Below are 15,556 nucleotides of genomic sequence, written 5' to 3' on the forward strand. Positions count from 1 at the left end.
AAGTACTGAGCAAAACGTGTTGCTCATGTGAGTGCTGATAAAAAATCCCTGCTGATGTGTCTGCAGGTTCAGTGTTTGGTTTCTTCCACAAACAACTGTGGTTTGTTTTTTTTCTTGCCAAAACGCTGTGTTATTGAAGAACTGAGCATTTCAATTACATATTCACATTACACTTACATTTAAATACATATTACATGTCAGTGATATTAAGTACTGTTGATCAGAAATGCCATATCAGTGGTTTGAATATGAGCTGTGCTTTGTTTACATCTCTGGCGCTGGTCCTGTTCCGACTTCTGTTTACTCATCATGTGCTCCATTAGTGGACTGCAGAGCCCAGTTTCCAGCTGAGGATGCATGTTCATAGTGTGCTCAGATGTTATTATCAAACCCTCATGGCAAGGAAGTGTAACTGAGGTTTTTATTTTACGGTTTAACCATAAAGAGAAATAACAGTAAAGAAAACGTTTTCATATAGGCAAACAAGTCTGTGATGAGTTCATATCATATATAATAATGTCTTGGTGCTTTGTCTTGAATCCACACCAAGCATTTTTTAATCGAAGTCATATATGTTCAGTTTCCAACAGGAAAAACAGGATGGGGTATTCTGCTTTATCTGAGTGGTCTGACACAGTTTTCTTTGCGTTGTGATAAAAATACAAGGACATTTATATTTTTTTGAAACATTATCCTCTGGTTTGTGTCTGAGCAGTGTGGTCAGACATCCCTTGTTGTATTGTTTCACCATGACTCAACCAATAGAAGATTGCAATAACTTTTGAGTTACATCAGTGCCACAGTTTATTGGCCAATGAAAATCCTAATTCAGTCATTTTTCACAATCTAGACAGGCCCTAGCTAAAACTAAGTATGTAAGTATGTCCTGTAGTTTATATTCTACAAATGAAACTACTACATTTAGCATTTTTTTTAACAGATAATATTATTATTATTTTTCTACGTAGGGTTGCTCTTGGGTGGAATTTGGATTTTCTTAAATCCTGACCTCTGTTAATTACTTATGAAAGAATACAGCAGTGACCTTCTATCTGTGACCTTGTAATTGTTTTACCGTATTGAGAGCAAATCCTAAATCTACTGTGTTTAATGTTTGATTCTAACTGTTGTTGTTGGTAGCAGCAGCAGTTATTATTATTTGTATACATATTTTGTTGTTGTTATTATTATTTGTTATTTCTAGTAGAAGCATCAATAGCTATTATTAAATATTATTATTAGTAGTAGTAACAGTTATATTATTATTGGTAGTATTAGTAGCTATTATTATTTGTTGTTGTTGTTGTTGTTATTAGTAGTAGCAGCAGCATCAGTAATTGTCATGTTATTATATTATTATTATTATAAGTAGCAGCAGTTACATTATCATTATAAGGTTTTGTAGCAGCATCAGTAGTTATTGTTTTATTATTATTATTAGCAACAGCACCATCACTAGTTATTACTATTATTATTATTAGTAGCAGTAGTCACAGTTGTTGCTATTATTATTATGTGGTCAGATGCGTGCTTTAAGATGTCGCTTTTTGACAGATGTGATGCAGGGGACCTCTCAGAATCAGTTGGACCATCCAGTGGTTCATTGACAACTCAAACAATAGTGTGACTGCTCTCAGAGCACGGAGCTGTTCGTCCAATAGATTCAAAGTGTGCGCTGTGGCCGACAATGGAGGCGCTGGGAGTGGGAGGATCAGCTCGGCAGCGGTCCTGCTGGCTTTGTTGCGCCAGGGAAGCCATTTTGGAGTTCTGCTAGTTGTGCACCAGCGCAACACTCAGCGGCCACTTGCAAACTTTTGCGTCTTTGTGCTGCAAAACCCGAAAGTGGAGAGGCTCCGTGGGTCCGCGGCAGTGAACGACCGCTGGGTTTCCGTGCGTCGGGATGCTGGCCGACGTCTGCGGCGCGTCCACGCAGACAGTAACGTGTGGGTCTTGTTCCCGTGGATTACGCTCCTGAAGAATAACAACATACATGGAGTCTAACCACGCGGGCAAGTTGACATACTATAACCGCAAATAACCGCCTGTGGGTTCGCGTGGCTGCGGTTCTCTGCAGTGAATGTGTCACTTGTTTGGATGTATTGTCTTTGCTGCGCTCCTTTACCAGCTGTTGGGGTCGAGAGGCCTTATTTCTAACCGGGGGCTGTCACACATCTACGACATTAGCGGACATCTAACGTGTCCATCATTAGCAGAAAGCCAGTGGCTGCGCGTTATTCCTTGTAAATGTCCAATGTGAGGATAATAAATGGGACCAGTGCGTCCAGGCTGCGAATCTGTGTTGTCTAAATACATGGCGTCTAAATTTAGCACTGGGCAATGTGAGAATGGTTTATGTGCCATTTGTCCGGACACTATGTGCAGTTTATTATTAGACTAAATGTATCTCAGTGTAATTATAATAAAAATAATGATGATAATTAATATCTGCAGGCCGTTTGCGTAAAGGAGCCAGCAAAGCAGACGTGAGGTGAAAGACAGGACTGTGGAAACTGTGCCATGTTCATTGTTTATAACAATGCATCGTATAGGATGTGCCTTACTGCTGTCTGAAATGTGTAGACATACAAAGTAGAACAGATGTGGATATACTAGAGTAAGTACCTTAAGATTGTACTTTAGTTCAGTACTTGAGTATTTAGTTACTTTCCACCCGCTGGGTTTTGCTTTTTTTGGTCACAGTTCATTAGACATATAACTGAGTTAATTGTGTGTGTGTGTGTGTGTGTGTGTGTGTGTGTGTGTGTGTGTGTGTGTGTGTGTGTGTGTGTGTGTGTGTGTGTGTGTGTGTGTGTGTGTGTGTGTGTGTGTGTGTGTTTTTTGTCCACATGGTCTGTTGTTGTTCAACCTGTCTCCTGACTGATGAGCTCAAGTTCCATAATATTGTTAAAAATGATTTGGTCACATTCTAAAATAAAAGCTGAATAAGATAAATGGCTCTTTACTGAGTTGTTGTGGTCAGACTGCAGTTTAATTAGGAATCTTCTGCCTTACTCTCCGTCCATCCTGCAGCAGTTCTACCTCAGCTGACGCACCACAGGAGGTTGCTATTTAATTTTCATGTACATATTGAGGGCTTTTATCTTGATCCATTGCCCCAGTTAAAAAGAGAAAAAAAACACTAATCCTGGTCGTATTAAAGTAGCACTCGTGTCTTTTAGCTATTCGTTTCCGTTTATCCCTCTTTTCGGCTGAAAAGAGATTTGAAACTTGATTAAGATTATTATGGAGCTTTTGCTGGTGGATGTTAAGAAAAGCCATCTGTTTTGCATTCCTAATGTTGTATAGAGCATGGGTGAAAGCTTCACATGAACTGGCTTAATAGCTATTTTTATTATATCTAATAATTACATTATTATTTCATGAAGGTATGATTATTTCCAGCCTGTTTTATTAGACTGCATTTGGTTGAGCTAGGTAATAAACCGCGCATGTCTTATGGTGACAGAGTATTTGCACAGCCTGTTTACCTAAAGTAGGATTCAACCCCTCAGACCTGTCGTTTCCCGCCCATTGCTGACAACTCAGCCCAACCCCTCGCTGTTTTACTTGGTTTCATAATACTGCCTTTTCTGTGTGGGGAGCTTAGTCAAGTAGTCACTGTAGGAGTAGCTGTCTATGTGAGGAGACTGCCTAATACAAAGGAGAGAGAGGATCGTCACAGCCGCTGTCCTGTCTCTACCAGCCATTCCTGTCAGTTGCCGCCTGTTTGCCGACCGGGAGAGAAGAGACAAGTCATTCATTACAGCTTCACTGGCGTCCGTGGCCTGCGTCAGCTTCCAGCCAGAGCCAGCATGCAGGAAGAGGTTGGCCAGCTCTTGTCCACAGTAGCATTGTTGTGTTCCTGGGGAACAGGAATGTCCAGCAGCTCTCATTAGGGCCTACCCCGGCTGGGTTCTCTGACATGGCTGTACTGCCTAGCAGTCACTGGCGGTTGTGTTTTCTTGGAGGGCAGCCAAGTGAATAGCGCTAGAATTGATTTGGGAAGAGGCAGGCAAAAAAAGTCAGTGCTTTACTGAATTTAATGTAAAAATGTGGCTTTTAATCTATTTCTAAAAATCCAATTACACAGCGGCAGAACTTGAGCTCATTAGCAGCACTTCTTTTTTGCAAGAGACGGGCTGAACAAGGCAGTGCATGCTTTTTTATATTTTTTTTGTGAGTGTGTATGGACGTTTTTGCTTCCTATCCTTCCTCTACCATGTTGGCTTTGCTTAAAGAGTGTTATTCCTTGCATCCTGACTCCTGCAGTCTAAACAAAGAAGAATGACCATGGATTTTTCGCAGCTGCACACATATACGCCGCCACAGTGTGCTCCAGAGAACACCGGCTACACCTACTCTCTCAGGTGAGACCTCAGCGCTGTGCTGCCGTGCATTGGCTGCAGCATTCAACAGTCAAGCCAATGGTATTTCATTTCCACCCAGCCTGTTGTATGTGACACAAGTCGGCAGATCATTCATCAGCACGAACCAAAATTGTACCTAACACCATGCTGCTGCTCTTCAATCACTTTTTATGCTGTTCACGTTTAGCATCAACCAGTTACCTCATATTCCTTTTGGTCTTAAATCTTTTTTTACTGGTGCAATTATAGTAACTGGTGTCAGTTTACGCACATGATCACACAAGTAAAATATATGCCAAATTATCCCAAATTATGTGTTACATTCACTACTGGTGTGCTGTGTTTCTGTTTTAAAGATGATCTTTAAGGGCAATGACTCAACTGTACTTGCTTTAGGATGCAGATTTCTTAGATTTGCTGTTTTAAGTGACATCAATTTACAAACTCATGTAGCATCAAATATGTGATTTACTTTTGATTACAATGTTTTCAAACTTTTTGTAGTTTTGTAAATCTGTGTACCCGCCTCTAAAAAATCCTGTGGTTGTGGTTTTGATGACTTTGCCTCATGATTCAGTTTTGTTTGTGTGTTTAGAGTGGAACTGGAGAGGCTTGCACAGGGTAAAAACAGACTGTGTTGTCGAATCAAGCTGCATTCCTTGTTTTCCGCAGCATTTCAGAAGTCAAAGGCTTAGCACTCGGTGTTGGATTGTTGTCTGTTAATATTGTTTCTGGAAGATCTGCCTCTCCAATAGTGCTCCTCATACACGCATTGTTTCTTGTACTCCTCATCGCAAAAACTCTGGCTGTAGGTGTGGTCGACACTTCACCAGAAAGGTCTGTGCATGTGGAGGAATGTTGTCTCCAGCGCTGTCACCATCGAGGTCTAAGTGCAGAAGGAGGCATTTCAGGTGTCAGCTGATGAAATATCACTTTGCCCCTGTACTTAATTAACTTTCTGACTTTTAAGAAAGGGAGAGTTATTGCATGACCGCTGTGAGCAGAGGCCTCCCATCGTTTAAGTGAGGGTATGAAAATGTCATGTTACAAAAAATCAGAAGTTTGAACAAACCCTGTCATTAGGTTTACAGCTCTGTCTTTCAGAAATGCAGGACACACTATGGAAAATGCAGTAAGCAGGCTCTTGGTAGTTTGTGCTGTTTCCTATCCATCTGAACAAGTTGTGTCTCTCTATTTAATATGTTGGCAGCTTTATGTTTTTATAGGCTGCTGGAATGGTATTGATACACAGTAGGAATTTGCCCGTTGGGCATTTTCATGTTGAGATGAGCAGCTAATCTGCAGTGTCATAATGTAAATGAACAAAAAATAATCACCTAAAGGATCTGCTGGTAAGGTTGTTCTGAAAAACTGTCTGTTATTTGTCGAAACATTCCCCATGTTCCGAAAGACAGTAATAGATGAAGTTGTCTAACAAACAAAATACAAGAATCGGTATCTGTGGCCCCCGCAAGACTTAAAGACTTAAACCTGACCAATCATTTGATTCCCATGGTCTCCTTGCACATTTAGGCCAGAGGTTGGCAAGGGGGGGGGGGGGGGGGGTCAGGCAGTGCGCAATCATTTGTTGTGGGGTTGTAGCATTGACGTGACGTATCGGTGCATGTTTTCAAATTGTGGCCTGCTATTGCGAGCTTTTCGAGGATTACCAACCCTGGCTTTAATGTCCTCCTGACTTTAATCACATGACATCAAGTGAATTTCAGCAATGTGAAATCCTGTCTTAGCAACTAGTCTTACAAGTCACACTGTAGACTAAGGCAAAGTCAGATGAATGAACAAGAGCTTGTTTGGCGCCCGGCTGGAATCTGCCAGGTAGACTGGAACAAGCTAATCGCGTTCCCTTTGAGGCCAGTCAGCCGTGAAGCTATTAATGAACCTCACTGTCACACCCGTGGCCCTGATCCCAGGATTAGACTTATAGTTTATACTTCTTGACTATAGCTAGTTGAGAGATCTGTGGTTTTTATTAGCCTGTGTCCACTACAGCCGAGACGCTGATGATCAGTCAGCTCTTGTGAGAACCAGAACACGTCCCTGTATTATCAGAAAAGCCTCCAGTAAATGTTATATTTGCTTCTTGTTCGAAGATCAGAAATATCAACCCTTCAGAGTTCAGAGGCTGGTTGTGTTCAGTGGGTGTCTATGTACCGTTGGGTTGTGTGTGTGGCAGACAGCGGATCTCAAGCTCCCAGTGCAGAGACAGACGGGGTCAGGTGACCGAAACCGTTGGCCCATCTGTTGTCAAAGCTCAAAAGAGCACTGACAAGTTTTGTGGCACTGAATGGTCTAAGAGAAAGAGGGAGAGGAGGCCAGCCAGCCAGCCAATCACGTCCTGTTTCCATCCACACTCTCTCTTTGGAGACTCCCACATACCAGGGAGAGGGCATTACACACGGACCACCAACCTGGTGTTAATTATATTAATACTGTAAACACAGTGAGGGGAATACTTTTATTCATAGATTTATAATCCAGTAAGGTTTATATTTGTGAAACAGGAGTTTTCTGCCATCACGACTGCTCCTGCTCTTATCTTTACTTGTGTGATGCAGTGATTCAGGGATTTCAGTAAGGGAAATCTTGTAGAATTTGTCCAGTGGCTCTTTACTCTCTCAGTTAAGTAATGAGCTGTTGCACCTCTTGAAAGCCGGGCTGACTACAGACATGTCTTCACAGAAAGCAGGTGTGTGTGTTGTGACTCACACAGACCCTTCATATTTTATGATGGTGGAAATAGGTCAGTAGGGCCGGGGCCTCTGCTTTGAGTGTTTTCCCCGCACTAGTGATCACTGAAGTGTGAAAGTAGTCAGCAGCAACACTTATCAAGTTATCTAGTATACTCTATGTGGGTGGCCAAATAGTAGCAGCTGATAATTCATCTAAAATAGTGTACATTTGTACAAACTCAAGTTCACCCTGTAGAAACTAACTCAATCACGACTTTTAGTTTAAAGTGACTTATTTTCCATCTGACTTATATACTGTATATGTACATATTATTTAACAATTCTAAAAACAACTAGACCTGTGTCATATTTTGTTGATGTGGGTACTCGCATTATCCAAAATGTTTCCAGAAATGACCAAACCCAAATAAATCGCCAATTTTATTCAAGGTGACAAGACGTTTAATTTTATTCGCCTTCTAACTGCAACATATCTGTGTAACCCGTGGCTTTCCCAGGTCTCTCTCTCTCTCTCTCTCTCGCTCACTCTCTCTTTCTCTCTCTCTCTCTCTCTCTCTCTCTTTCTCTCTCTCTCTCTCTACCTCCAGGGGCTAACGATGTATGACTAAGGAAAAAACCCCTTCTACTGTTTGTACTGGTTACTCGTAATGGATCCTGGTCATTCATTCCCGTTTGCTGCGTAATGTGAATACAACCTTAACACATTACCTCATCCGTGACTATGATTTGAGCCAGAGTTGCATCAGGGAGATTTTCATCGACAATGGTGATGGTCAGTGTTGAAGAGAACAACTCCCATGATCCTTCGCTGCTTCACGACACCATCAAACTAGTCTTTTGTTATTGTTGGGAGACCCATTCATGCAAGTCACCATCTGAGTGCATGGAGTGCTAGCTGGACAGGTGTTGCTCACGGTGCTGATACAGCTGTTTCGACACTTGGTCTGAGTGTGTTGCAGAACATTGCCCATTCGAGTACCAGGCAAAACGACAGCAGCTGGATTTTGTGGAGAATCATCCTGTGACATGTTTATACCTTGGGAGATTGAAAGGCCTGATGGTGCAGGGATTTCTATAACTGCTCTTTATACTACTGCTACTATACTAGTGCAAACAGACATGTTTAGAACAGGCTGGTTGTTTGGTCTATGGCGATGCTGTGGTAAGGAAAGAGCAGCTGCTGGAGTCCAGTCCACAGAACCCTGAACCTGTGCCACAGCTGCTGCACAACGATGCAAAGTTTGGTTAGCTCGAACTGGAGAATCAGTCTTCATAGCCTGGAATGTGCCGGTTGTCGTGATCAACTTATCACTTATGTTGATTAGTCCCAGCCGCCACTGTTAGAGAGCGCTGGCCATCAGTTTATTAACAGTTAATGCTAATTGGATTTATCACATGTCCAAATCGCACCAAATTCGAAACTGCACCTGCTGCATGGGCCCCTTAACAACACAATACAACTGTCAAGAGAGTTTGGGGTGAAACAAGCTGATGACAGGGTTGGGGTGCTGTAAACAAAATCATCTAATCTACGCAGCAGAGTTAATGCGTCAGTTTGTGCCTCGGTCTGCTGCTCCCCGCCGCTCCACCTCTCGCCTGAATAAAGCAGAGGATTTATTGCTGTTGTGAAAGTGTCTGTGCAGAGAACCTGCAGCTGTGTTGTTCATGTGTTAAAAACAAACTCTGGGTAAACTCTCTGGCCAATTCTGAATTCTACCCGGAGGTCATGTCTAAAAACGGCTTGTGTGGAATTGTTGTGATGTAAATACAGAGAAAATATACTTTTTTTTATTGCAAGCAAATAAAAAAAAGAACATATGTCTCTTTTTAATTATGGGGATGATTATCATTTATGTCCAATTTATCTTTATTTCTACATTAGCCAGACTTTGTTGCCAGTGGTAAATGTCCAGCCTCTGCAAATGATCATCGCTCCTTTTGAGCCAGGGAGCTGTTTAGAGCGGTCTGCATAGCAACCATGAAACGCCGCATTATAATGCTATAGCGTGGACACGGCAGAGAGGGAGTTGGGCAGAAGGAAAGTGAAGTCTGCAGGAGGGAAAATGAGGGTGGGCCGCATGATTCTGATCACAGTGCCAAATTCTAGCCACCGAGAGATAGTGTGATGGAAATCCAAAGGCTCTGTCCCAGCCTCCCAGTTAAATATAGGCCTCAGCTCCCGATGGGAAAAAATACTCTCTCCACTCTGTAACACTCTGAGCAAGCAGGAAGGCAGCTTTTACTACGTTTGCGCTCTGAACTGATATTTTTTCCACAGATTTCCAGTGGCCCAGTATAATTTGCAGTGAACACAGCGTGTTCCCATCTTGCCGCAGGCAGGAGATCTGACACAATACTCAGTGCACTTCAATCAATTACAGCACCTGAAGCCTCCACAATTATTTGTTATTGGCACTGAGCTGACTCTGTGCAGTTGCTTGTGCTTGCATATTTTCATTAATCACATTCTGTGCTGTGTACTAGAGACACAGGAGAAAAGCTCATTTCTGTTGTTGTGATTGAATCATGCAGCCGGCCAAACAAATGTCATTTTATGAGACGGCAGATTACCAACTCCCTGGTGGAAAATGTCACAAACGTGACTGAAGATCTAATGTCTGACTCCAGGCTGTTAAGTGTTACAAGTGTAAAGTTTTGTTGCATGTAAAATGTATATATATTTGAATTTGTTGCAAACTAGGACAAGAAGTCGAACTCAAGACGATGCAGTAGATATTGATTAGCCAACACACAGTTTTTGCTTCTCCTCAGTTTCTTTGGTAGCAACGTGCCCCTTTGTCTTTTTGCTTTGTTTTTGTGTGCGACACCAGCATTTTACATAGCTTTGTAACTTCACTTTGAAGTTGAGATTAACAACCCATGTGGTGTCCATAATCTCTTTTTCAGGTGTCATTTATGATTAGGCAAGTCGTTTTATGGTTAGGGCAAGTCTCCTGGAGCGAAGTGTTTTTTTTCTTTGTCAAAGGTTGTTTGAGGCAGTTGTGAGGACTTGCATCCCAGAATTCCTGATTGGGTCCGATCATAACATCAGTTTCTGTGCCATAATATAATGCACATCATTGGAAAAAAAGCCATTTAATTTTTCATGCACAAATTTCAAAATATTTCCTAGTTCCTGAATCTTTCAGGTGACGCATATTTGTTCACACGCAAAGCTCCTCTACTGTGAGGGTGGTGAAGAACTACCTCATTCCATGTAAACTTATTTTTGATGTCACGTCTTGTTGTGCCAGTTGGAATGGTATCTTGTTTTTGCATACACTAAGCAAATCAGAGGCAGTAGGCAGGTTTTTCCCATTTCCCTTTAGTGGCAGCAAAGGGCGGACTCGCCAGAAGTGACGCTACTTTTCCTCTGTTGTGGCAGAATATGTCTTCGGTGAAATGATGACAAACTGGTTTTGCCGCAGTTTTGGCAGCTGCTGTAAAAAAATGTAGATACTTGTTGACATCAGGGTGCGATATCCCGACGAGCGGGGAATCTGAATCGATGGGGCTTTCACATTACAGGCAGATACTTGGTCAGTGACACACACGCGTTTCTAATGTTGCATTTACACGATGATGAATGGCTGAGACCCAGTTGCTGTCTGGAAGGACCTGTACCATTTCAGTAGTATTTATTTGGTTTATAAAATGTCAGAGAAATAGAATAAAATGAATTGTTTAGTGTGATGAACGGTCCAAAAGCTTAATGATCTAAAGTTTACTAAGAAAATAAACAAATAAAACAATTAATTGACTAAATCTTTTAATTGTTATAGGTAGTTTATGAAATGCATCTCAGTACTTTGTTATTCATTGTACATCGTGTTGTGTTGTTATAGTGTTGTATCTTTCATCACCCTCTGGTTCCAAGTAACCTTGTAGCTAATCCGGTTCAAATGCATTTAGCTTTGTATAAATAATGGTTGTGAACAGCAAAACATAAACCGCTAACACATTAACTCCCATGTAATCTACCCAACGTGTAGTTGTGTGTTGTAAGAGAGCTGCCGTGCCCACTGCCTGTGGGAAGACCATCCGAGCTCCAAGTGTTACGTAAGGAGAGCCTCTAGCAAGATGAACGTCCGGATGGAGATGTCGTATGTCTCTCTACAGTCCATGCTGTCTGTCTTCATCTGTGTCTTCTTCACTCGTTTCTGAAAGTGCAGTGTCTGTCTCATTTATATCACGTGGGCTGTGTGAGCCACTTGAAAGAGTGCAGCACACAGACCAGTTTGGATGCACAGAGCAAGTGAAAAAAAAACTGACCGGACCAGAGAAACATTGTTTGCACCTCTCGATGCAACAGGCTGGGATCTGCAGTTGTTTTTGAAAGCCATGGTACGGTGCCCATTCTAAAACCTGCCTGTTTGGAATGGGCCATTTCCTTATTGTATACCTGTGGTAATGATATTTGCAGCTTTATCTCTGAAACTCTGCAGTAAGTTAAGACTGATTGCAGAACCCAGAGGCCCCTGCTGCTGCACAGAGAGCTACTCACCTGTTTATTCAAAGTTCGGTGAAGCTCGACGCAGAACTGGACAATCACCTGTTGTTGCTGTTGTCACGGACTAGAGAGTCTTAGATCGATGAGTCCCGGGCGCTGCTGCTACAGAGCGCTGGTCGCCTGTTTATTAATATTGAACGTATCATGTGTCCAGATTGCACTTTTCTTGGCTTAACATGAACATGCCAAGAGAGAAGCCAATAAGATGAACAGTTCCCAATATGTGTTCCACAAACAGACATTTCTGGAATTAGTAGATGGGTTGTTTTAGTTTGTTGAAGGAGGACATGTTCGCTTAGGAGATACACACTTTGTTCTGTGAAATCCGGTTACAGGACAATTGGTTGTGTTGTTCAAATAAAGATTTCTCCTGGGGTCCAAAAGTCTGAGATCACTTGAAAGTGATCTGTGTGTAATTGTGCTCATAAACTGTCCGGCAGAGCAAAAGCTTTAATTAACTTGTGCTCCTGGTTAAAGGCTACACTGACAGACAGGTGTGTTTTCTTTCTCACACATCACACCCTGCCCTGCCCTGCCCTGCACAGGGCCTCAACGCCCCAGGCATTCAGTCTGTGACACTATCAGTGAGGGCTGAACCAGTATTTTATGATATGATGAATTAACTTGTGTGTTCTTTGTTGTTCTTAGCTGAGGATGTAACTGTGAGCAATATTTACTAACTGTAGTAACTGTAGGGCTCCTCTGACCCATTGGAAGGAAATTCATTATTGTGAGTTTGAAACTCTGAGTTCTCAGCAGTTTAACAATAACAACCCGCCCCACAGCTATGTTCTGATATTTGAATGTGACGAGCAGTGTGACGTGATGGAAAATTGATGCCCGGCTCATCTGTAGTTTACATCCTGTTTGTTATCCCGCTCCTCTACTTAGATTTTGTCCTCTGTAAGGACAGTGACTCTCTGCTCAACTGTCCTTACATGGCCTCTGGTTCTTCTGTTACTGTTGTGAACTGTTCCTCTCAGGCAGTTCAGTAAAAGTAGAGACACATTGTCTATAGTTGGATACAGATGATATGTGTTGTTAACAAAGGGGTCACAGTAACTTCAGTCGTTTTATCATTTTCCAAGCCATTTGCCAAACTCATCATAATTTGTCATATGCCTCTTTTCTATGTAATATAATGACCCTCAACCGGGTATAACAATGGGTAACAGAAACATAATAATAATAAAAATGATAACTATTTCGGCGTCTATGGCATGGCAACAGTCAAAGCTTTCTTTAATTTGGCTCAACCCTATGGCACATACATATCTGATGGTACCACTTTGTGTTTACATTCTTTCTGCTTGTTTTCAGTGACTGCATGTTGCTTCATTGCAATGTGACTGGGAAAGACCAGGAGCGGGGCGTGTCACACACAGACACACCCGTAGACTCTTGGGTCACGGAGCACAGAGCAGGAGTTGCATAGTTAATACATCTGCAACCATTTCACTTCAGTTTGTGTATTTACAAAAACGAAGGGATAATTATAGACCAATGGAGTTATTGAATGACAATTACTGGCAGAGTTAAAGTTCCTTGTCGCAGCTTTATTTAAAAAAATGATGACTGTTGCATCTTTTTTTTAACCTAGGCATCAGCAGTGTGTTGTGAGTAACAGACCATGATGCTGGTCTTCTAGCTTTGGAAACTTTACTATTGTTGTGCTTGGAGTAAAAGGAGGGCACACTTGCACATGCACTTATATCCAGGATGCAGAGGAAAGGTGCTGCCCTGGTCATGTGCCCAGAGAAAAGCCAGTTGGAGCAGGAAGCGGGCCGAAGACGAAAGCAAATAATTGGCTCTTGGTAGGAGTGTGTAATCCTCTGGGGTTAGAGCCAGCGGAAGGCTCCAGTGAGCATCTTGCACATATACTGTACATGTACAGTGCATGCTTTGCTTTGATATACTGCCGCTGAGCACAGGGCCACTCTGTGCTCATGTCTCCAAACCAACCAGCTGTTGTTTTAACTGGGAAGGTCCCTCTGTTCCAAACGTCTAACAGGAAGTTTGTTCTCTCTCCTCAAGCAACAGATAAAATGCTTTGCCCCTCCTCTTCATCCCCCCTCCCCTGCACGTCTGTGGAGCTATTCAGCTTGACCTAGTTGAACGACCAGTGACGAGTACACACACGCAGCATGGTCAGATGATTTTAGTTCAATCTCTTGTGTGATAAGGGATCACACAGCACCCGCCATGTTGTATAAGCTTTAGTTAAATTCAAATGAGTGTGGAAATAAGATTGACAAAGTCAGCTCAGCAGGATGATGGAAGTAGTTTCTGTAACAGCTCCAGAGACTTTCCAGTGGATCGCTGCCCTGTTGCCTGTTTCTCATTTCTGAGTGTTGGCTCTTCTGCTTCTGTGGGTGTGGCCCAGTGACTCACTGCTGCTCGGAGTAGGGCAAAGTCAAACTTTACAACCTTCATGGTGTGTTGCCACTTGCGGTTGGCTTTGGATTGAAGTGAGGAGAGTAGTTTTTTAGTTTTTTTCAGCCTTGCATAACTTTGGGATTTTTACTTGACTTATTTTTTCAGAGACACACTGTGTCTATTGTTTTTTATTTAATTGTTTTCTGCCTTCCTTGTGAGTGAGTCACTTCCTGTCAGGCCCACTGCCACTCGCCTGGAACAAGCTCTGCCTGCTGCTGTGTTTTTTCTTGTTTGCGTTTTTAAAAACAAAAAAACCTAGTACTCAGTTCTGATTCGAGATCAACAGTCACTTGAGGTCTGTTTGTCTCCTAAGATGGATTTTTGTGGATCAGACCTGCGTTTCAATACCTCCTTACATCAAACTTCTTTCCTCTTCTTTCTCCCCCACTTTTCCTTCTCTCTCAGTTCCAGCTACTCCACAGCAGCGTTAGAGTTTGAGAAGGAGCACCAGATTGCTCCTGTGTACGAGTCGCCCAGGATGTCACGCCGGAGCCTGCGTCTGCAGACCACTGCCGGTCACTATGGCAACGAGAGCCTGGCCGATCCCTCGCAGAACCACAGCAGCAGCAGCAGCTACACCAGCACCAGGAGAGAGACACGGTGAGACTAACGATGGGTGCTATCTCTCTCGCATGTTACTGAATGATCTGCACATTTGATCTCTGTCTTTTGGCATTTGAGTTTATATCCTTGTAGCCGTCTCAACTTGCCTCCGTCCTACTCCCTAACACGCACCAGCACTCACATCTCTACTTGTTTCCTGTCTCTGCTCTCCCAGGACACAGCGGAGCAAAAAGCAGCAGTCCAACTTACTGTCTCTATCTCTGAGCCAAATAGCCACCCCGAGGAAAACCCTCTCCTTCTCAGCTGCTAGCACCCCGATCAACAACAGCGGCAGCATTCAGGAAAGCAACACGGTGTCCGATGCCGCCCTGCACAGCTCCATCCAGGACCAGTCCCGAATGAGACGACGCACCATCACCACAACCACCACCACCACCTCCATGTCTGTGGGTGGTCACTGGGGTCAGTTGTAGAACATAGTATTCAGACCTGGTATTAGCATCCGTCCTCAGAGATCTGATTGCAATTGGACATCTCTAAGTTAGTCTGTTCACATCTGACATTAAAATTTGTCCTCGATGTCTCTTGTGACTTCCTGTAATCGGATATCACTTCCCTGCTCTGTATGCAAATGATCATGTACTTCATTTGTGTTTGTGTGGACCAAATTGTGTGGTTTTTACCCCGAGTGGTGTCAGCAGGGACTGAATTAATGAATGAATTTGTGCCGCGATTAAATTTAGAATTTTTTCATGCATCTTTTAATTGAATTTAAGATATAATAATTTTAAGGATATGAAATTAAAACACAAATCTACAATAGACTACAAACTGTAGAGGGTAGCACACTTACAATAAAACGTTTGAGAAAGAAATACACTGCTATAATTAATATTGATAATTGATAACAACAATGTATTTGTTGCTGCTTCTGTGTAACAGATGCAGTTATGAGTTCATCTTTAACT

The 15,556-nt window shown here is 42.5% G+C and overlaps 1 protein-coding gene across 8 annotated transcripts in view; it reads left to right on the forward strand.

The window, feature by feature from the left end:
• Positions 1-15,556, forward strand: part of sun1b (Sad1 and UNC84 domain containing 1b) — a 28,387-nt gene that overhangs the window by 1,635 nt on the left and 11,196 nt on the right. For 2 of the 8 annotated variants that reach the window (XM_053442819.1, XM_053442816.1), the window contains exons 2-4: positions 4,270-4,367; positions 14,430-14,624; positions 14,803-15,050. In XM_053442819.1, coding sequence (XP_053298794.1) covers positions 4,285-4,367; positions 14,430-14,624; positions 14,803-15,050 — 526 coding nt within the window. In that variant the 5' untranslated portion in view covers positions 4,270-4,284. Of the gene's footprint in view, positions 1-1,694; positions 2,010-2,807; positions 3,825-4,269; positions 4,368-13,712; positions 14,320-14,429; positions 14,625-14,802; positions 15,051-15,556 lie in introns of those variants that run through there. The other 6 variants (XM_053442820.1, XM_053442823.1, XM_053442818.1 and 3 more) reach the window with 5 other exon arrangements.

This window comes from Pleuronectes platessa, chromosome 16 (assembly GCF_947347685.1).
Source record: "Pleuronectes platessa chromosome 16, fPlePla1.1, whole genome shotgun sequence".
In the NCBI taxonomy this organism is placed as follows: domain Eukaryota; kingdom Metazoa; phylum Chordata; class Actinopteri; order Pleuronectiformes; family Pleuronectidae; genus Pleuronectes; species Pleuronectes platessa.